Raw genomic sequence first — 24,183 nt, 5'->3', positions numbered from 1 at the left:
CCTTGAACACTGCCAGGGATGGGGGATCCACAACTTCTGTGGGCAACCTGTGCCAGTGTCTCACCACCCTCATAGCAAAGAGAAAGATGCAGCACACCAGACAGATCCCACAGTGGCATCTGCTGCCTTTAACTCACTCCACCATGCACAGGCAGTACTGCCTGCCCACTGCCGGCCAGAGCAGCCACCACTCCACACGCTGGAGCACAGTGAGCTAAATCCCACCTCTCTGCTTCTGTTGGCTTAAACCAGACCCTCATTATTTTAAACAGAGTTTATTGTATTTAATACATTATAAAATTTGAAAAAATTGTAGGAAAGCAGCAGATTCAAACCAGAGCATCTCTACCAAATATTAATTATTCTGACCCCCTTTGAAAAAAAAACACAAAACAAAACAAAAAGACAACAAAAAATCTCATTCAAAAGAAAAAGTTAACCTTTCACATCTGTGAGGGCAGACAAAAAGTGTGCGACTTCTGTACAAACTACATTTAAAATTTCAGTTGACTAGCTTTCCACTGCAATGGATGGTCATCTCCTGAACACCTGCCCATCCACCTCTAAAAGAGACAGACATAAACCTCCATATGCAAATAAAGTTGAGTCAAGGTGTGTACACATTAAAAAGTGGATGCCTGTTTGGCAATGGAAAATGGGCAAAGAGTAGTCTATGCATCCCCCAATGGTAATGGCTTGTACACCGTTAAGTGGGCCCGAGTAAGGCCTAGGACACTTAATGGCCATCACAGCACCAAGCTCACCCACCACTTTTTTGTTGTTGCATTTCCTACCCTTTGACATATACATACATATATATATGTACATACATATATATACATACATATTTTATATATATATGTGTGTGTTTTCTTTTATACCTTGAGGTTATTATTACTACTACTATTCCAAATGTTCCCATATGAATTCAGGTGTGGTCTCTATATTTGATATAAATGTGTCTTTTATTCAATTTTTGTTCCAGGACTTGTTTGGAATCCAAACTGCACATGAAACGTTCCCCTTTTTTTAATCCTTTCTCTCTTTTTTTTCTTTTTTTTTTTTTCCATAAAGAAACATGTCCATTTTAGTCCAGAGGCTCTTGCTTTATTCGAATGACGGAGGGTGCACGAGATGTCCTTCTGAGTTCTCGTCTCAGTACGTATTCACTGAATTGGGAAGAGTCCACCCCACCTCCACAGGAGCCAACAATCTCAAACCCTCTTTGCTGTAACCTCTCAAGTACCTGCAAAAAAAGGGGAAAAAACACTGAGATATAAGTAAATAAACAGACTATTTGCTGTGCTAGGACAATAACTACTGTTTTCAAATGGATTCAGCTAGGAAACAAAAGAGGTTACAGAGATCTACTAACTGGTTCCCTCAGCTTCATTGTATTGGACTGGTTTCTGCTCACTTTGGCCACTCAGCAATAAGAAATAAAATGAAGAAAAATCTACCTTATGCTTCTACTACAGCAAATGAATCCAGTATTCTGCTGGCCACAGAAACATCCCTGGAAAAACGCATTCTCTGCTTCACAAAATTTACAATACCAAAGGGCAAATACAGGATTGCACAGCAGATACTGGAGGATGCTGAGCAACCACCTCAACTAAACAGCGACAATGCAGATAATAATTGGTCATAATTTCAGAAAGGTTCCCACAGTATTTTCTAGAGACTGAAAAACACAACCACAACTACGAAGGTTTGTGGCTACAGTTACCTGTAGTAAAACCTGGGACCTTTTAACTTTAATTACAGGAATAACAAGTTCTACCTATTCACCTTCTTTCCTCCCTTTTCACAACCTGAGTGCTGCTTCCAGTGGGAAATACAATGGCAAAAGCAAGAAAGGGGAAAAAATAAAATACCCAAGGAAAGAAGAGTGAGGCAGAGCTGTTGGGGCAGCAGGGGGATGCACCCAACACAGCTCACCCAACAGATGATGGGGCAAAGACTTCAGCTCCCAGCACCAGCTCCAGGCTGCTAACAGCATGGTCTCCTTCCACACCACTATTATTATTTTTTGAGTTACCCATGTTCATGCTGGTTTACTGTAACTGCAGGGTTAACAGATTCACAGAATCACAGAATCCCAAAGTGGAGGCATTCTTTCCCTTGTTTATACTCTTTGCTGCTTTTATCATCATAGAATGGTTTGGGTTGGAAGGGACCTTAAAGATCATCTCATTACAACCCTTCTGCCATGAGTAGGGACACCTTCCACTAGACCTGGTTGCTCAAAGTCCCATCCAATCCGGCCTTAACACTGCCAGGGATGGGGCAGCCACAGATTCTCTGGGAAACCTGTGCCAGTGCCTCACCATTCTCAACTATTTTGCTGCCTGGACTTCCTTTGCCTCATCTTTACCTGTGATGGCCACCAGCCCCAAGGTGAGAGAGGCTGATGCTCCCACAGCTCACAAGACATGGAACCCTCTGTCCAGCATGACTGGACTTCACCAGGGTTGTGCTCAGAGTGGATGCCTGCCAAGTCTTTCCCAGTTATTTTACCGATTAATGAACTGGCTTGCATGTGTGCTGGGACAGCAAGGGCAAGCAGTGTCAGAACGATGATTAGGGTAGGAGGAGAGGAAAGCTGTGGGTTAAAAACACTTAAAACAAGATATGCCACATCTTTACATGCATTCCTCAGGTCAGCAAACATCTCTCCAAAATACCTGAGCATGGCGAATCATACAGCTATCTCAGAAAGGAGAGGGTGGGAAAAGAGACTCAGAAGCAACCATCAAAGCTGGGCAAATTTTGTTTACCATGATCTTTAGCTTTTAGCAATATAAGCCAAAAACTCCCTTCTAAATGTCTCAGTACAAGCCACTGAAAAACAGACTTCCTACCTGAACTGAGTTGAGGTGACAGTATCCGTTCAGTGGAAATCGGATGACGTGCGTTGAGTCGTGATTCCAGCCAGCGTTGACAGAATTACACATCACATCACCGATTTCTGGAAACACTTCTTCTATCAAGGACTTATCGCCACTCAGGGTGATCCTCTCTCCAAGATCTGGGGCAACTCGCACCACCAAGCACTCGCAAGACTTTGAGAAGCGGCCACTCTCCCGGTCCTGTTTCCACCTCTCCATCTCTCCTAGCATGGGCTGAAGCTGGAAATACTTTGCTTCTTCATATAACAAACTGTAGTCCTGAAAGACACATATGTTACTGTGCACAGTTAAGAAAGGCATTGCTAACATACCCCCTACTGTATATGGTTATGCAGGCTAACACCACTCTAGATCTGGAACCCTTCAGACATAGTAATTACTGTGCAGGAAGATAATAATAAATAAAATAAAAAATAAACAAAATGACACTGCACGCAAAAAGTGACCATCAGCCACTTGAAGCAGACTGGGTATAGCAGCACTCACGAGGGGAGAGGGAGGCTGTGTTTGCTCAACTCCTTCTTGCTATGGAATAATCCAGGCAAAAATCCCACTTTTCCCCATAGTTTATCCCCACAGTGATGTCATAGAATAATGACCTCATTGAACAGATGGAAGAGAATTCAATCAGGATTCAGAAAATTCATCAGTAGGATCCATCATGTCTTACAGCAATACTAGCAGGCATTGTAACAGGTATAAGAATGTAAATGAGGGAGCCTGCAATGGTTCTTAGTGTAAAATGATGCAGATATTTGCATAATGGATTGCAATATTACTGCATTTTAAAAATTAAGTATTCTTTAATACCTCCCCATTTTGCCAACAGTATTGTTTACTACATTGACTCAAATGCCAGAGCAGAGAGAACACATTTCTAAGCATAGCCAGTACAGAAGTAATTTAGAAGTGATGATGTGGAATCTGTCTACTGCCATTTTTAAAATGAAAAAAAAATTCTTGCTTTTTTAGGCTTGAGAGCATGAGCCCATTTGAAAAATATTTCTACAGAGAAAAGCAATACATGAGAACTAAGGAAGACAGAGAAACAGAATGACAACACAAGACTACTGCTAACAGTCAATATGGCCCTGAATTTGAGCTAGAAACCAAACACTTGACAAGAATTGGACACCTAAATCATGCTCAAAATACTGTGCATATTTAATGTGCAACAAAAAACCCACCTGATCTGTGTATTTCTAAGAAACAAGGACTGCTGCTAATTTTAAGCACTGGTCTTTTGGACACATTAAAGCATAAGGGAAGGATACCTCTTTGAACATCACGTTGGTTGGGTGACCTTGCCAGGAGTTACATTTTTAATTTCAGTCCAGCTACAGTGTATTTTTATGTGTTTAAAAGGCTGTTTATATATTTCTTAATATTGCATGGAAGGTGGCTTTTCCTTTATTTCTGATTTCCTTTGGGACAAATGCTGAGAGCAGCACAAAGCCATGTTAAGGCTTCAAAAGGGATATGATGCTTATCAGCTAGTTCCAGACTCCCACATTACTCAGGCAGCTCTACCCTTGTCACGCATGGGAGAAGTAAGCATGCATCTACAGGAGAGGATTCAAGGGTTCATGCGATATGGGCCTCGAACTAAACCTCATACCTATTATGCCCCAAACACTGAAAATCTGTCTCAAATACAAGGGATAAAATACTTCACACCAGTGTTAACTGCTCTAACCCTTCCCCATCACCTCTTCTGTTCAATTGGAGTTGCTGTATTTCCTGCAGTGAACTAATAGCATAGACAGCTACACTGATAAGCATTCATTAAGTAACGATAAAGATCTGTTCTGATTGCAACTGCAGTCTCCAGCGCTGACACTACATATACACCCACATACCTACAAGCAGATAAACACAGAACATCACGCAGAGTCTGAAGCTCTACCTCTGTAGACTAATGTCTAATGTGGTAAACTCCACATATTTAATTCGTTATTAAAAAGAAAAAAGCAGGCTCTTTAATAAAGCTTTAATAAATGTGGAAGTATTTATTCCTGACTTCTCTAAAATTCCAAAATTAAACTTGCAGTATGTGTTCAAGAGTCTGAGGGAGAAAATATTTTATGACTTAATGCTCAAATATTACCATGTGTGCAGTTTATTTTGTCAATACTGTGATTCTCTGAATTTCAGCGTGGGAGTGGAAGCTGGAGCTGCTGCAATCAGAGGGGAAGCATAAAAGTGGATGAGAGGACAAGTAATCAGCAAAGCTCATGAGCAGTCAGTTGCAGATTGTAACATCCTTTCTGTCTTCATCATCATCCTACAATATTTAACTTCCCCATGTCAAACATGGCGAGATTGCTCCATTACACTAGAGCCAGGAGGGGGAAATTTACTACTGATGGCACTTTAGGAACCCCATGCTTACTTTTGCCACATACCTGAAATTAAACGCCATGCCCTACAAGTTCCCCAGGTCTAGGGCTCTGTTTTGACTACATACTAGATACTTGCTTTATCAAGGTACATGCAAAACACCCAAGCGCCTTGAAATCTCACCTTGAAATCATCAGGAATGAGGAGTTTGGATGTCCTTAAAAAATTCAAGATATATCTGAACATCTGCCCATCTCTGTCGATGAAATAATGCTGCTTGAGACTGTCGAGGACAATGGGCTCTGTGCCATCGAAAAGCCGGCCGATTCTGGAGAGGAAACAAGAGGAGAGCAGCAGGGTCAGGCTAAGCCTTTCTCAACAGCCATTCAAAAAGCCTGATGCTGCAAAACCCCCTCACACCAAGTGATTACTAAGAAAAGGGATGGTTTCAAAAGCAATTTAAGATGCATGGTTTCTAGTGTGGCCTTAAACTTCACTATGGACAGTAGTGGTAGGACAAGGGGTAACGGGTTCAACCTTAAAAAGGGAAAGCTCAGGTTAGATATAAGGAAGAAGTTCTTTACTGTGAGGGAGGTGAGGTGCTGGAATGGGTTGCCCAGGGAGGTTGTGAATGCTCCATCCCTGATGGTGTTCAAGACCAGGTTGGACAGAGCTTTGGGTGACATGGTTTAGTGTGAGGTGTCCCTGCCTATGGCAGGGGGATGGAACTTGATGATCTTAAGGTCCTTTCCAACTCCAACTATTCTATGATTCTAAGTAGCTCAGCTGGGGAGGCAGAGCAGAAGCAGCTGGGACAAGAGCCTCTCTCACACCAGCCTTGCTATCCAAATAAACATACTGTGAGATGATACCCCTTGATTTTGGTACCTCTCTTCATAACCCAGATCAGCAGACCAGATGCACCAACCCCTTGATTGACTCCATTCTTCTTTCCAAGCGACAGCACAGTGAACCTGATTTAGTTTGGAAATTGTACTTGGGAAATAGGGGTGGGTTTTTCAGTTCTTTCCTTGATTTTTGTTTGCTTTTAAACCCAGTTCATTTCTTGGATGTGGTTTAGGAGGATGCCATGGAGGCCAGGCCGGATGGGGCTTTGAGAAACCTGGTCTAGTGGAAGATGTCCCTGTCCATGGTGAGTGGGTGAAACTAGATGGTCTTCAAAGTCCCTTCCAACCCAAACCACTCTGTGATTTACTGCAACAGTCAGGCAGGCATTAAGGGAATAAGAAGCTGGGGGTACAAAGGTTCTAACATTTCAATGTGAGATAACTATTTCACAGTAAAAAATAACTGTTTGTGGCAGGTATCAATTAGCACTCTAAAATAATCAGGAAAAATGCATCCGTTTTTTCGATACTGAGCAGCAGATCCACCCAGCCAGAGAGCTTCTGCTTGCCAAAACTTCTTACAACATCAGCTGCTGGGTACACACATGATTTCTGGACATGTGGCTCACAAAGCAAGCTCTAGTTAGAGCATCAGGAAGAGATGAAAACTCCTACCAAAACCCTTGAGAGAATAACATGAAGTATATGTTTCTGCACCGCGGTGTTTGCAAAACGCTCCTGAGTCACTAGTGGTTTCCTAATGAAATCAGCAGGAGCGACTGGTAGGTTTGATTCTGTGTGCCTGTTCATATGTCTGTGTGTGGAATGTGGAAGTACTTTGTGATTCTTTCCAACACCAGAACTGTAAACAAAATCGTCTCAAAATAGCTCGCTTGCAATACATCACACAGACACCCTACGTAAAATACCACTGACGATTTGAGGTGTGATTTTAGAGCCTTGTCACAACCTGTTACATTCTGAAGATACTGTCTCATTTGTATGTAGTTTTTGTCCCAGTATAACCAATCTGTTCTGGGAACCAGCACAGTAAAACCTCTGCAGGATATTAAACAGCATACAATAGTATCACGAGACGTCAGCATGGAGCTAGGGGACCAATAGGCACTCTTCCCTGATCACACTCAGTTTGTGGTGCAGGTAAGGTACAAGTCTGTCTTCTCATGAAAAGGATAGAGTGAGCACAACAAGCAGTCATGGCACACTATTTTTGTTTTGAAAGATGTGAAGAAACAACCATTCCCTACTACCACCAGAAAAAAACAAACCACACACAACCACCAAAAACTCAGAGGTGATCAGCTGCACAAAGCATCCCAGGCTGAGAGATGCTCCATCCATTAGCCAGCAGAAAGGGATCCCCAAGGAAAGGCTCAAAGAAGCAAAAAGCAGATGTGGTTCCCAAAGAGAAGGAGATGGCAGGGCTTGCTGCTAGGTCTTGGGGCTCCAGGTGACTATATGCCATGTTGCACCCGCAGCCCTTTGAAAACAGCACAGGAAACCCAAAAGGAGTCTGGAGGGACGTCTGTGCCCACAGCAGGGACCTCTAGCAGTATACCCAGTAATAAGTTTTGAACAGAATACAAGACTCATCTATTTATTTTTCCTCACCAGCTGGGAGAGATGAAGACCAAGAAAGAAATAAAACCCCATTAACCTTGGCTGACCATTTACAAGTCCGTAGGAAATACCAAAATCAATTCCATTTGCATGAAATCTGTAACATATAAGGAATCAAATATATTTTTGCAAACTGATCAAGTTAAAAATATTTCTTTTCCAAAGCAGCCCCTTAGAACTAGTCCAGCTTTCTTCCTCTGATTCTTGTTACTGCCTGCCCTGCTGCTCAAAATTTAAGCTGTGAAAGCCCACATAATACAGGCTCCTGCTCACTAAGTGGATGAACAACATTTAAGTCTAATATGGATGCACTCAGCATTTGGAATTAATTTTCCCCTATACTCAAGCATGTCATCTTGGAATCTATTGTGGAATTCACACACAAAACATATCTATTTGGCCAAGTCAGTCATTACTGAAATATATAATTGTAATTGGTTTCTGCAGCATTTTCCTAGTTCTAAATTACTACTATAATTACATATTTTAAACCTCTAGGCTTTTTGGTCTTCATTTTATTAATTGTTTAGGAGAAAAACAAGATAGTATCAGAGGATGGAGCCTTCTGACAAAACCATAATGCTGACGAGAGCGCACTGCCATTAAGGCTGCTACCTGGGAACTGAAAGGCTTTGGGTCCAGGCTAGAAGAGTTAACGAAGTGCTGTCTTTGTGCGCTACTGCTTCGCAGCAGCAGAAAAACCCAAGGAACTGCAAAGCCCCAATTACCTTCCAGCTCTCCTCCCAGGATCACTTTTCAACACACAACTGCACTTTCCCATGTTAAAACAGCTTTGGAAGGGCAGACTCCCAGCAGAGAGACTTCTCTATGCAAAATTAAAGTCTTTTTCATTTTCAGATGGAAAAACACAGATTCCAGCTTCCTTCACATAGCCTCCAGAGAAAGATCTGCGATAATATGGGACCCAAACGGGGTGGCATTGTCCTTCTCCTCAGCTGCATTTGTTACACCCATCAGGAGATAAGACCTGTGCCAGAATCTGGGAAAGGACCAACGCCTTAACCCTCCAGCCTCACCCTAAGCCGTGGGGTTCCTGGAAGCACAGTGGCAAGTGCTCTGCTATGCCTCGCTTGGCAATTTTTCTGTACAATATGACTTGAGCAACCATCCTCCCTGTCACCCACAGCTCCACTGTTACTCCAGCTTGGTCTCACAGTGCCATTATAAACGCTTAAGAGACATCAGTCCGCTGGCATGAGAAAGGATTGTTAAGTCATGTTTATTATAATTCCACATCCTAGGAAAACCTAAAAGATGCTTTTCCCCATTTTCTTCTTGACGACATTGGCAAAAGATTGAATGGATTTCCAAACACGAAACTGCTTTGAAGGAGGCTTGCAAAATAGGCTGATAATTATATGAAGAATTAGCCAAATATCAAGGGGAAAGGATAAGAGACTGTAGTCCATTCACAAGAAAACGTACTTCTGAGATATTTAATTAAAATTATCAGGCTGGAATTTTCTGTATATCAGGAAAATTAATGTCCCATGGGTTGAAAGTGCGACCCCCAATGGGTAATAATTAATGTCTGTGGCTTTAAGTATCACATTCCCCTGTCAGAAATAAAATTCTTCAAGGGTAGAAAATCTAACCAGTGTAAAACTCTGCTTCCATCAGAGAACTTGGTTTTACTGTAAGGACACAAAACAGCTACAGCCACACGCCTGGTTTTAGTGGGGAGGAAACAACAGGACAGTACTTCACAGAATAAGATGGATCCTTCTCCCCACAGACCAGCACTCCCATAGCAGCATTTCTAGAACAAAAAGCTAGCACAGGAAGATGAGAGGATTTCTCAGATTCTTCAGAAACAAGTTTTGTTTGTCAAGCATAAAAATATATAAAATATACTCAGTCTGCAGCAAAGCTGTATACATAGAGTAAGTGGTTATAACCTTGCTGTCTCAGTGTAGAAATATTTACATATATATTATTATACACATAAGGAAAAAGACTTCCCTTTAGTATATTCTATTTGGGAAAGCAGCAATAATTAGGAACAAGACAGACAATATTAATTAAACAAGTCAACCATTGCACAACTTAAAACTAAGAAACAGAACAGAGTTCTGCAAGTTTTTTTAATGGTTTCTGTGGATGGAGCTAAAATTCTTTCCTTTTGTAAGCAAAGGGATACAAGGTACAAGGAAAAGATGCAAGCCTTGATGTTTGCAAGCATGCAGAATATTGCATTACTTTTAATAAACCTTCCCTGAGAAAATATAGATTCCTTACTATTGAATATAATCAGTATATTATTTCTCATATTATCATCCTTATTAGAGGACATTTTGAACTCAAATTAACTGAAAAACTTTTGCAGTATACTACTTTCACCAGCTCTAAGCTGTCAGCTTCCTCTGTTCTCTGTATCTTTTGCAGAACTACAAAAAGGGACGAAAACTCCTGGTGTGAAGACCTTTTAATAACCCAGCAGAAGGAATTGAGCAGCAGGAGAACCTTCAGCGATGTCCTACCACCTACAATCCCATGGTGAGGCCTGGGACTCCACCAAGGTCCGATATTCAAGCAAGGGGCAAAGTACTCACGAAAACACATCTTTCTCCCTCTAATAATGGATCGCATGGCAAAGAAGAAACATGTTAGTTGAAATCTTACTCATCTGATCGGAGCCACTGTAGGAAAGTGAGTAAGGGTTTGGCCTTTATGGGGATAAGTGCGTGCAAGTTTTATTGTCACATCATTATATTTATGTGACTAATGGGAATGCTTATTTAACACTCTGGGGTGTGTGGAGAGCGAGCTGGATTAGGCTTTTTACTTCTATTTTTCCTCTGCAACTTTTCAGTCCACATTGTCCTTATTAATTTCTTTTCATTTTCTTTTACTGAGTGCTCAAAGGCAATTTGCATAAGAGCCCATTATAAATTAGATCTGTTTAATGCTATGCTCATCTCATAGCTATTTAATTTTACTTCCTTGTACGTCTAAATCATGTAATTTTGCACTGCCCCCTAAAAGCTAGTACGTTTGAAGACACATGCAGCTCTTCAACCAGGGAGAAATGGTATCCTACTTATGTGGAGGTTTCTATTCCTTTTTCAGAGGACCACTTTGACAGTAACAACCTGCTCTTTTTTGAATATCTCACATCATTTGGATCTACAGTGACTGAATATGCAGCTACATTTATAGCTCTGCATAACAAAAGTTGGCTCATAAACATGATCTAACAGAATACATTTGCAATTTTCAGGAACATATATTATGAAAACCACATTTTAACCAAACACCCTGTCCTAATCTCTCGCTCTCAGCGCTATCGTAATTTGTTCTTATCTCTTCTTCCTTACATTTAATTTAAGGTTTCATGTCCATGAGTCTCAGGAATTCCTTGGCACAGACAGTTCTTATATTATCAGAAGAGGCATTAATACAATGATTATAAAGCAAAGGTAACAGGCGAAAAATGTATTGAAACCTAAATTCTCATTAAACCTTCTATAGAATGGGTATTTATATAGGAGCCAAAGTGACAGAGCAAGAAGGACGCATGGGAGGAGGTATTAAAATACCAGTTCTCATGAGATTTAAAAGAAAATGTTACATTGCATTTTAAAGAACAGATAAATCGCAGATACTGAGTAGAAGGATGTCAAACCTTTGTGGAAATATTTGCTACAGATTAAAGAACTGAATCATTTACGTGGAGATCATTTCAAACATCTTAAGATAGTTATTTGAACATGGAAGCAAAAGAGAAGGTAAAGGCAGGCTCAGAGGGCTAATAAAACATTTACAAGAAATTGAGATAGACAAGAAGTGGTGAATAGTTTTTAAGGCAGAGCAAAGCATATGAAGAGCAGATGGGAAGGATCTGAAATGATGAGTGAGGTGGTATCATCAGGGAACGTATCCGAAGGAAAAAAAAAACAAAGCATGGGATTTGCTATAACCTGCCTGATCAGAGGCAGTACTAGCAGCAGAGATGAAAGCAAATCAGACATATTATAAAATGAACCAACAGTCACTGGATCTAACCCACATGGACAAACTGACACATTAACTGGAAAAGAATAAGTTGCACAACACCATGTAGTCATGTTGCAGGAATGCCACTTACACGAGAGTGAACTACTGCTTTGTACACTGCAGATGAGCATGGAGATGTGCAACTAAATGACAGCTGAACAAAAGAGTATATATGGGTCACAGGAAACATTGGGATGAATAGAAAAAATGGATGGCTAAGGCTCCAAAAGTCAATAGCAACACCCTAATCTCTGCCTGAAAAGGAAGTTTTCCAAGAAAAATAAAACCTGTATTTTCTGTGCTAAACATGTGATCTAGGTATCTAGGAGATTCACACCAGAAGTAAGAATTACACTACAAAATAGAGCTAATACAAGTACCTAACATACTCATTGACAGCCTTCACACGGTGCCCAAATGTCTAACAGAAGTAAGACAATAAGAGTAGGCTCTATCACAGCATTTTCCCAGGATGTTCAAACCCTCATTCTCAAATTCAGGACCATCATCCACCCAGAGCCAAATGGCACTTGTAGAAACACTGACCTTTTAGAAAAGAAAGGAACAAATACTTGGGATGGGATGTGAAGAGCTGGTGACTCATGCACAGAAAGCTACACACGTGGGCAGATGGAAACCAGCTCCCACATAGCATGACAGCAGCAACGGTGGGGCCAGAAGAGTGCTATCCCTGGACCGCAGATGATGGGTCAGAGAGTTTCTATTTACCATATACCTTCTTCCTCTTCTAAAGTATACCGAAGAGATACAAACAGATAAGAGGAACAGGCTGCAATCCAAATCTGCATCTTTTCACACAAGGCTGGGTAGGTGTTTTAAAAACAATTTCAATACTATGGCAGCCAAACCTCCTGAACCTCTAGGCTGCTTTACAGGCTTCAGATGTGGCTGAGAGGGGTCTGTCCTCTGCTCTCCATCTGCTCCCCCAAACCACAATCCTCATGCCCACAAAATCCATCACTTTTAACAAAGTGAGGTTCCTCCATGACAGACACTGAAGGTGCTGACACTTTCCAAGACACTGCATCTATCCCCAACTTTCACAATCTTGCTTGTCTGCAGATACCAAGCACTCCCTTAAGCCCTTTTGCTACCACACAGACCCATCTCCAGAAAAACTGGGTTGCTGCAATCCCAAAATAGGCTGTTCTTTCAGCCAAGCCACTATCCACAGAGCAGGACCACAGCTCCTCTCTTCCTCTCAGAACCTAAGATACCTCTCTGACCATCTCGCTCTCTATCGAGCCACCACACATGACAAATGAAGGAGACCTGGAGCAGGGGAGGAGGCTGCAGACACTTGCTGCCATCCCTTTCATCACAAGTGGCATTGTGCTTCAGCCATTTGTGAGGACATCAGTCAATGAGCAGCTACACACAGCAGCTCACCTGCATGCCCACTGCTTCATAGCCACAGCATTTTATGCTTTACAACACCATCTCTCCTTGCTCTCCCTTTTTAGGCTCACTCACACACTGGAGAGCAGACTGCAAGCCTTTAAGCCCCACATCTCCTACAGTGTTCGGTGTATCTTGCAAATAAGTTCTTAAAAACTTTTTAGTTTTCCAGAGCATATCCAAACCAGTTTTCCTAAAATCATTTAAACCAATGAAATGTTAAATCAATTATCCATGCAAATACTTTTTTCCATCTCTGTTTTTGGTAACCAAGTTTTCTTGGCAATGATAGCATTTCACAGAAAAATTAACAAATATTCTCTTTGCTTGCCAAGACAATTTTGCTAAGCTTGAATCCGATTTCATTGAGGTATATTATTTGTTTTATCTTGAGGGAAGCTGCCTATTAAGTTAGCAGCAACCGTGTCTTTTTGCTTATGATACGGTTATTACCAAATTATCAGGAGTACCTTTAAGTTATTAGGGTGCAATGGCAAATTAAGTACTTTGCGTCATAATTAGCTAATAACTTTTGAATTATATTTTAATCATGTTTAAGATGGTCAGGTTTGCTGTGAGTACAGATAATGCAGGATAGGAGCAGAACTGGAGTATTTATCATTCAGTACCAAAAGCTAAACTGGTGAATGCACAACCCAAAGGCCATGATAAAATATATATTCAGAACACTGAATGCCTTCACAGGCAGCAACATTAAAAAGAACTTACATCTCAGGATCATGTTTAAGCAAAAATACAACAGCTCCAACCCACTCTCCTTTAAGATTGTCAACTCTTCTCCAAAAGGATGTGCTAGCAATAGCCATTTTTAAATCCCTATCAGTAAATCTGTAAATGCAGATTCCACAAAGAACACTGTTAAAGCAACTCAGAAAGAGCTACCAGAGCCATTTCCCTTTCAAAACTCTGAATGTTGAAGAAAACCCCAACCAACCAACAAAAAACTCTGTCAGAATAGAAGAAATTCTTTGATGTATTCCTTCGTACATCAAGTTTGCCCCTCAGCTTTCATGAATTTCATTCAAACATTATTAGCTCTCAGTATTCCCTCAAGAAGACTCAGCATCAAAATTCTACATACAGATCACTGAAAATTTGGAAACATCCTGAGATTCTCCATGAAATCCCTTAGAAAAAAATAGCAAAATGAGTTCTGGATCCAAACCCAATGGATAACCCAGTAAAGCACGTAGGTAGGAAGTGATGTGGTACTGCAAACTGCCCCTTTCCAGGATGTTACCTTGGGAACCAGGCATCACATTTCATATGCCTGGAGCCTGTGCCCTGTAAAAAACAATCACTGCAGTGAAACCGTAACGAATCAAGCTTCCCAACATCTTCACAACCCTGAGTACTTAGCCAGAAATCCAGCCTATGTTGTTTTGTTAACTGCTGCCTCCTCTAAGAGAAAGGACAGCATGTTTCCATAGACAGGACAAGAACACACTTGCCCTTCCCTTTGCAAGAGTTACACAAACTCCTCCTGCATTGCAGCCCATAAAGACAAGACTGTACAACTAACCTCTGCATGCTGTATGGGGAATCCTGTGGGGACTGCTTCTCAAGAGAGAAAGAGGTCATTTGTACGTTAAAGCCTAAGTAAAAGCTTCTCATTAATTAACAATATTCAGAGAGAGAAAGCGCTTCTAACACCTTTACTTCTTAACTATGGTGAGCCTATGTCCCCAGAAAACACCATCCTCCAGAGCCCAGAATAGAATAAAGTATTCCCAAACATCCTTGCTCTTCTGTTCTCAATAAATATCAATGAAAGTCACTTGCAAAGTTCCTAACATCCTTCTCAAGTGCAGTTCATGCAGAGGACAACAATGTGCTACTGCTAGCTTGTGCAGCAGAAGCCTGTAAAACCAATTAACAGGTTTCAACCCTGCTGCTGAACTTGGGCTCTGACTGTCACAAGACAATTTTGCCAAGGAAAGTGGAAAGCATGTTCAGCCTGCTTTTTTAGAGCCATAAAAAATAGACAAAGGGAAAAATACACATATAAAGAACATTACTAAAGCAGTCAAAACAGGCTGCAGAAGTGATGTCAGATATTAAAGATGGTCCTGCAAATTTCATTTGCAAACCTCTCTCTGCATGAAACACTTTAGAACTGGTCTTTAATGGCCTACTGCTTTCCCACAGCACTCTCAATTCAGCATGCAAGCTGGGGATAAGCCAGGGTTGTACAGCATAGCAGACTTGCCCATGGGACCTCTGCTTTATCTGTTGGAGGAGCAGGAAAAGGCCTGATGGATGAGGAAGGGGTTGCAGGAAAGGAAAACAGGTAAGGCAGATGGGGGCTGCCCTGGATAAATGAACTCTGCCCAACCATGTGCCAGATTTCCTGCACAATGCTACCACTAAGCATGATAGCCACATCTGGGTTTTTTTGAGCTCCTCTGAGTGAAGCAAGAAGGTACTAGGTTAAGGAATGCTGCAAGGAAAGCATGCAAGAGAGACTCTTCAGAGCAGGACACTTAATACACAGAAAATACAGCCCAAGGATATATGCTGCACTGAGGAGGAACAGGAGATGCCAATGACCTGTTTAGTAATTAAGTACCACATTTCTCTGTGCACAGCAGCAGGCAATCATGTATTGGAGATGGCATTACTACACATACAGCGTGAAGACAACAAACTAAGGTCTCCTGGCTTCTCTAATAACATTCTTTTCCTATAAGCTGACTAATTGCAAAGAGACAAGCTGCAAGGCCAGCTACACAATAACACACTTACTACACTTCTTAAATGTTTGTGTTTTGCTTTACTACTTAGCTCACCTGCTCACAGATTCCTCCATCTAGATCAAAAATGGTACTTCCAGGCTAACATCCTCCATTATAATCTCTTTGAGAAAGGCAATCCAGATAGCGTGACAGCATACATGACAGAGGTAACAAAGACATGATCACAGAAATAAATATGAGAAACATGGGACTGTACACTGCTCTTGTTTTGATTAACTTATATACATTACAGTTATGTTGCTGCGATTCTTAGTGTGGACACACACATGTGCCTACAGAGACGTGTTTATACCAGTAGAACTTATTGCTGTAAATTTACATGTTTAATCACTTCCATGCTAGAGGTTGAAATAATTTGAGTGTTTCAGTAACTAGGAAAATCACACTATTAACCAAATCAGTTCATACAAAGACTGTGAGCTAATCAGTTAAGAAGACAGGAAAGTCCACCTAAAACAGCTTAGGCAGTGGCTCTGAGCAATAAATAATGTTTAATGCATAGGTTAGAAATGCCAAAGCCACACCTACACATTCTGCTGGTGGTAGGGTGATAAAAAACACATAGATAACATTATTTCCATTGACAAACTTCACATATACAAAATAGTGGCTTTATTGTTTATTAAATTAGATGCTGTCATGGTGTAATCATCCCTGCAGCCATACCAAACCCAACAGTATGTCAAATGTATTTTTGTGGAGGAGTTAGAGAAGAAAGGAAGAGAACTGAGGTACAGAAGAGGAGCAGTATAGCCCCATAAATAATGGCGTGAGAAATAATCAATCCACGTATGTGAAAACAGACACTATAACTGCAGCCAGTGAAATCCTCAAAAATACCATGACAAGACTAGGTTACATCCTTGTGCCTTGAATACACAACAGCTAGGACATCATTCAGTTGCCTAAATACAGGTGTCTGGTGCAACTTGAGAGGCTCTAGGGCATCTCTGGGACCCCCTAAAGGGCTGGGGGATGGCACAGGGACACTACTGCAGACTTGTGCTCTCCTGGAGCAGCCACAAGAGTCCAGAAAGGAACTATGCACTAGCTGCCTGTGTTAAGGCAAGCATGTTCCACTCACAAAATGACCAGAAATTAACAGCACTGAAATCTGTATATTAAAGTCTTAACACTATTCTTCCTAGATACTAATTTCAATACAAAATTGGGCTTTATTAAATAAAAAAATAGCAAATTTGTATGACATAAAATTGTGAACAATAGTTTGCAGTGCTCCCAAAACATGTAGGAATTTGTGGGTTTTTTTTAATTTCAGCACTATTTTACCCTGGAGTTCAGGTTACCCTCACACAGAAGAGCTGACTGTTCCTAGCGTCTTCCTGAGATGCACCTTTACCAGAGCAAATACAGAAGAGTGCCATTTGAAGTCATATTATACTGCAAGTGTGTTTAAGACCCCCATTTCCTAAATGCAGGAAGGCAGCATCAAGTATTTTAGCAGGGTGTTGAAGTGACCTGACTCTAGGATAGAGTTCTACCCAATGGACAGACATAGGCACCTATGGAGGGCAGCCCATCCCACCTATGTGGAACTGGATCTCATTCCATGTATGCCTTGTGCACCACTACACTGGTGATCATGCACCTGAAAAATTATGACAACTCTGTCATGTAGCAACTGATACATTCTGAATGGAAGGAAACAATCTGCAGAGAAACAGTCAAATAAGCATATCTGTCCTCCTTCACTCTGGAAGACTTACAATAGTGAGGATATCTGTCTTACATCTGTTGTGATCTTCCTGGTAGAAACCAGCACAACCCAAGAGCCAAAAATTCCCCTGCGGCAATTCCAGGCTGCTAATAAACAAGACATTGCCTACCGAACTGTGCACTGCTTTGAAACTGGCAGAAAGACGCTGACCATGGAGCAGCTTGAGTTTGGATGTTTTCATTATTTTGTTCGCTTAAATTTGAAGCATTTCTCTAAAACAGAACTAAACTTAAATACACTTGGATTAAAAAAAGGAAAGAAAACCCCAACATTGTCTAAGAGTTTTTCAATACTGCATTTGCCCTTGTCCCCAGACACTGGTACCACCACACTACTGTAGTATCAATAGCTTAAATTGCAGCTTGTGCTAAATACTGGAAAAAAGCCCTCATCAACCACCAAGACAGGCATGTATGCCAAAAAGCTATCGTAGAATCATAGGATAGTTACAGTTGGAAAGGACCTTAGGATCATCAAGTTCCTACCCCCTGTCATGGGCAGGGACACCACACACTACACCATGTCACCCAAAGCTCTGTCCAACCCAGCCTTGAACACCATCAGGGATGGAGCATTCACAACTTCCCTGGGCAACCCATTCCAGTGCCTCACCACACTCACAGTAAAGCGCTTCTTCCTTACATCTAACCTGAGCTTTCCCTTTTTAAGTTTGAACCCGTTACCCCTTGTCCTACCACTACAGTCCCCAACAAAGAGTCAAGAGCTACAACTCCTTTACCAACAAGAAGAAAAAAGCTAACACTTTAGTGAGAAAAATCCTGAATTTCAATCTAGAATTTTAGAATTCTGTTAGAATAATGCAAGTTCCAATACAGGCACTTTCCAATATAGGGACAGAAAACTGTTCCAAGAAGCTCTTCCACCTCTCTGATTGCTGAAAATAAAACATGTTACAACAATCTTGCATTACCTCCTCCACTTGTGTAGCTACTTAACACCAATACTTTTTGCTCTGTATCTGATTGTAATAAAATTTTGATTTAGCAGAAATCCAGGTGTTTTGATAGATTTCTGGTGTTTTTTTTCCATGTGTCACCACAAGGCATAAATGTAATTGTTTTCTACTATCTTTACAGGAGATCTACAAAACCACATTATTGAAAGGTGCAGAAACCTGAAAATAATTTGGGGTAATGAAGAGCTGCCCTGTTTCATCAGAATACCACCTCTCCAGAAGCCACTGGTGATACAACAAACAATTTGGGGCTATAGGATGATTCTGATCATTTTCCATTACTTTCCTAAAAACCTACTTTTTCACTGTTTAGAGGCAGGCAGAAGCCAAATAGCAGAATGAAAGAAAGGAGTCTGGAAAAACACAATGTCTGAGAACAACCACCAACTCTGACTATGAACCCAGACCACCAAACTATATGTTCTTGCTAAGCACCACATGCATAAGAGTTGCATTTATTTGCATTAACCAAGCAATCCCTTGATGGAAACCTACAGTGCACTCCTTGGCTACTCACTTTTGCACAGTTTTTTCCCCCAGTGTACACCACAAAATGCCTAACAAAATAGCACAGGAGGTGAAATGACCTGGGCGTCCAGTTGTGAAGCAGAAGGCAGAATGAGCTGCTTCGTGATGGGTTTTAACAGGGAGGAGAAGGCACCTGAAGCCAGATCAGGCTCTGTGATATTACTACTCATATTGCAGCAATAAAGTCCATAGAAAAGCACCAAGACACAGATTTGCTTGCAGCAGCCCCTGTCAGGTGCCTGCTCCAAGCCTTACTGCTCATCAGCTGTGCCCATAACAAGCCCCACACTCCATCCCTGCATCCAGCATCCCACACAGAGCTCCAGCCGCAGTGGGCAGCAGCAGCACAATCACGTAAGTAATCTTTGCTGCCTCTAATTGCCACCAGACACTACCAACCTACTTCGATGTTGAAAGACCTCTGGCAGCGATATGCCCCAGGGATTTACATTGCTGTAAGGAAAGAAGGAGTCTGTCACATCTACACTGGTAGTGCAAAGCCAGTTAGTGAGGGCTTTGTTAACTGGGATTGGTGAGAACTGTTGACTAAGACTTGACTCTCACAACAGACTGACGAAAGGAATAAATATTTCTCCACTGTGCTTCAAGGGCTGGTTGTTCTTCATGGAAAATCTTCTGCTAAACAATACTGAGGGATACAGAAATAGCCAGTGTATGACTGTGGACAGCAGTTTCTTTGCAGGATCAAAGTCAGACAAGACATATTTGCTCCTTAGAGTCTGCAAACATGGGCAAAATTAAATTCCTCCACGTCTAATTTTGGGAGCACATCACTTGCTTATTATTTACACAAGTCGAAAAATGGGTTTCACTTTAACCTCTGAGGCAAGGAAAGCTCTCCCCTGTACCACCCACACTGCCGCTCTGCTCCCTCACTGCTACAAGTGTTTTGTTACTACGGCAGAATAATATTAGGACAGCGATGAGGAAAATAAACTCTCTCCAGTATGATGGATGTGCCTTCATTTCAGACATACATTTAGTCAGCAATGTGCTACAACAAAACTGACCTTTAGCAGGACTAGATTTCACTGACTCTGTTTTGTGGTTTCTGGAGAGCTCACCCCATTTATTTTGCTCTGTTTGCAGTCTCTGCAGTTTCCAGCTGATAAAGCTTTCATCATGACTCACCTTTCCAGCAGAAGGAGACTGCAAAAAAATATTCAACTATGCAAGGCTGAAGGATAGAGTCTTTCCTGAAGTCCTTCAGAGCAACAGGAAGGGCCCTCAGAAGAAACATTCCCGGAGAATGAGAACTGAGCTACTAGCTTTGTGCTTTTTGCATGGTTCAGAAGCCTGTTATATGTTCTTCATCACTCCCAGGGCCCTTCAGGTTTGTCATGTTTCCAGGACTTCACTAATGAAGAAAACAAAGAAGGACTCACACCTCTGATTTTGCTACTCAGCATTTAAATAGGAAATAAAATGACCCACATGGAAGCTAAACACAACTGGAAGTCACAGCCATACCAGCTCTATTTTCAAACCAATGTTTTATGCCTTGTAATGATATCAGAGAAGCAATGATTTCTAACAGCATCCTTCTCACCCTTCTTTTTGTTGAGCCTACCAAAGACAGAAGCACAAAACATACCTGATTAGTGTTTTTATTTCTACTTCCCAAGTAAGGAATTAAACGCTAAACCTGCAATGAGACCTCTGTGGTGCAAAGAGCAGCATCCATTCAGTTTCAGAGAGCTACATCATTAATCCAAAGTGGACACAAGAAAGCACCAATTGTAGCTCTGCTGATGAGTTTATCGGGGTTAGCTACTAAGCAAGAAAAGGCTGGTATGAAAGGCATGGCCTAAGGCCCAGCTTTGTGTGACAGCAGTATTAGAAACTGGGAAAATGAGAATGCCTGATAAAAACTGGTGCCTCTAAATGCACTTTAGCTACAGAAAAGCAGCAGTTTTTCTCCTCTGCCTCAGTTAGATCTTCCATGGGGGAAATACAAGCAGCGAGGCATCTTTCCTGCCACTGTTTCCACAGCTTACATCTTCCTAGAATAACATTTACCACCATTTCCTTTCTCGTGTATCTCCTTTGCACCAAAAAGACAGACACTGTCACAGGGCTTTCCCCTGCAGCAGCATGCTGGAGCCAGCGTGACTCCCTGTAGTGTTACTGCACTGGGGCTAGAAACTGCCATGAGTGAGGGTACAGCAATACACCTTCATCAGGTTTTGGAAGGCCAGAAGGAAGATTAACATTCAGGGAACCTTATTCACAGGAGAAGCTTGTAAAGTGAAATTTCACCTTAACACTCTGCAAAGGATGAGGACATTGCTTTGAGAATGTTAGCAAGATGTGAGAAAAACCTATTTAAAAGTCAGACACTGGCATATCAGGAGCTAATCATGATGGACAGCAAAATGTTTGGAAAAAAGAGATAGAATATAAATACAATCTACATGTTTGAAAAGTAAACATGCAGATTTCTCATGCTTTTCATATGCTTGGTGGTGACTTCAGTCATTGGCAGCTGTATCCACAACATTTGGAGAACAAGCAAAATCATCTTATTGTTCAAAACAATATGAGCTGTTTCATGAGACAAACTCCAAGGATAAAACTAAAAATAACCCAACATTTTTCTAAAACTCTGAAATTATACTGCTAGTAAACTAGAGTTTAATAGCAATAGCTGTTGAGGCTGGAGAAATTACCATCATGGCGTTATCTAATCTCTCCCCAGAAGTCAAGAATTATGACTAAACCCTTCCAACATAGATATAGCCTGAAATTCTATGTCAGAAGTATGTCCAATTGCATTTGGCAACCCTTAGTCAAGAGAGAGGCTGACTATAATTGGATGAATATTTGAAGTGCTTCATTATTCATGTAGGAAGGCTAGGTAAAAACTGTTTTGTAGTCCCAAGACACTGGAGGGTGTGTGTTATTGGGTAATAACCAATTAGGAATGTTGACAGCACTCTGCCTTTAGGATCACCCTGGCCAACAAAGCACCTGGGTGTATGTTGTTGTGCAAAGGCACACACCCACTGCCTACTGCTCAGTTTATTTAAGCAAACCTTTTACCGAAGGAAATGGAGGACACCCCAAAGGACATGCATTTGACAACTCTGTTGCATTTCAAAATACTGCTCCTTCATTCTTCCCTTTGCCCTCCAAAAATATTTATTTTCTTTTTTTATTTCAACAGCACTTCTGTATTATTTATACTACTGGTTATTGGAAACAAATCTGATCTCTCTTTTATTGCATATAATCTACCAAAGAGCAACATATTTATTATTTGTAGCAAGGAAACACCAACAGCAAAAGATCAGCTCCTAACCACATAATCTGTAAAACATACCACTATGACATTAAGTAAATACTGTAAACTCAGAACAACAGAAATCGAAGTTCTTCCTTTCATGCTACTCTAAGAAAAACATGTGAATCATTAGCACAGACATGCAAAAGATTTAAAAACTAACAGTTCTGACACTTGCCCACAAAACCAGAAATTCAACACCAATGCAGCTCATGAGAGATTAGTCCAGCCCTTTCACTACCTCCCAGCACAAGGTTAAAAGGCATGGATGGTACAAACATTGTTTTTCCTTTCCCCTTATCTTTTTTGAAAGTTTGTATTCTGATTGAAAACAAAGCAACTCTCATATGAGATGGCTAATAGGGCATTCATACCTACAAATGAAACATTAAAAACTTTACCTGAACAATTTACCTGTTTCAAACCCACAAAATATGAATTAAATCTGTTATAAAGAGGAGCATACCAGTTTTTCTGCAGCTCTCATTTTCTGCCTTGTATCATATTTAGCCTGTCCTGTGGCGCTGAGAATACTGCAGCATCTTCACTAAAATCCCCCAAATGTCACCTCTCCCTTTCCCCCCAGTACCACCAAGACGATGTTTTGATGAAAGATCATCCACAGGCCCTCAAGATAATGGATTCAATGGGATACACTTAAAAGATCATTTTTCTCCCTCGTATTGACTACTTGTGCTGCTCTAAGACAGGAAGGGCTTTCATTTTTTATGTAAGCTGTAAGACCCGGAGGGCCCTTAAACTGTTTAAGAGGGATCAATTTTCAGATGGGTAGAAGGGGCCCAGCAGACCTTCATGGTTTGGAATACCTTCTTCCCTGCGGATCCCTGACAAGTTTGGGCAAACCTAACACCAGCTCCCAGCAGAGCAGCTCTTTGGCATGGCAGCGTTTCCCACTGTTTAGGATTTGTGGTTAGCATTCACACAGAACTGTAATTTATAGTATGCATTCAGGGAACAAAATAGGAAAACATGAGTTTTGCAGAAGCAAAATAATCAGTACTGCTGGTGGAGATAAACAGCAATAGAGCTGCTAAGCAAAGTACTGCTTGGCATTGGTGTAGCGGCAGGAAACCATTACCCCGTGACAAGGGTTTAATACACTGACATTGTTGCAATTACATCCAGGCAACCTAACAAAACAAATTCATTGTATGGCACAAAATATTTCCAATTGAACATTGCAACATTTATTTTTTAATTACAGCACAAAGATGACTTTTGGGGTGTGGAAGTACGTAATCCATCATTTGCTCTGAAGTGACACACTTATGGCAAGTGCCACGCATTATAACTTTCTATGCCACAGTAAGCAACTACAAGCAATTTCTTAGGCAAGGAATGCAAAGGGTTTGGGTGTGGTCTTGGGAGATGCTGCTTATCCCTCCATCTCCCTCTGTGCCAGCGGGAGCCGAAGGCAAGCCACATATTGCTGCACTGGGACTCCAGTCACTCCTCCCACTTTACGCATGTCACAGAGCTTGTGACAGCTCTCTACTCATATAAAAAGAGGTTTCATCGTTCACATATGGTCTGTGTGGGAACACAAATACGATTTTTAATTAAAAAGAATGGGATTTTAATAGGTCATTTAAAGAACAATTATGTCTACCACTTGACTGACAGGCATGTCACATTTTACTATGAAAACCCCACTGGGGTACA

The 24,183-nt window shown here is 41.2% G+C and overlaps 1 protein-coding gene across 3 annotated transcripts in view; it reads right to left on the bottom strand.

The window, feature by feature from the left end:
• Positions 1–259: 259 nt before the first annotated feature.
• The window catches only part of KCTD1 (potassium channel tetramerization domain containing 1), a 67,157-nt gene continuing 43,233 nt past the window's right edge, over positions 260–24,183 (bottom strand). For all 3 annotated transcript variants that reach the window (XM_034069952.1, XM_034069943.1, XM_031052995.2), the window contains exons 3-5: positions 5,436–5,580; positions 2,865–3,170; positions 260–1,246 (exon numbers count right to left, since the gene is read on the bottom strand). In XM_034069952.1, the coding sequence (XP_033925843.1) occupies positions 1,088–1,246; positions 2,865–3,170; positions 5,436–5,580 (610 nt within the window). In that variant the 3' untranslated portion in view covers positions 260–1,087. The remainder of the gene's footprint in view (positions 1,247–2,864; positions 3,171–5,435; positions 5,581–24,183) is intronic.

The sequence above is a fragment of the Melopsittacus undulatus genome, chromosome 1 (genome assembly GCF_012275295.1).
Source record: "Melopsittacus undulatus isolate bMelUnd1 chromosome 1, bMelUnd1.mat.Z, whole genome shotgun sequence".
NCBI classification, from domain to species: Eukaryota; Metazoa; Chordata; class Aves; order Psittaciformes; family Psittaculidae; genus Melopsittacus; species Melopsittacus undulatus.
The sequence above is the reverse complement of the archived record's forward strand: the minus strand, read 5'-3'. Positions and strand labels throughout refer to the sequence as shown.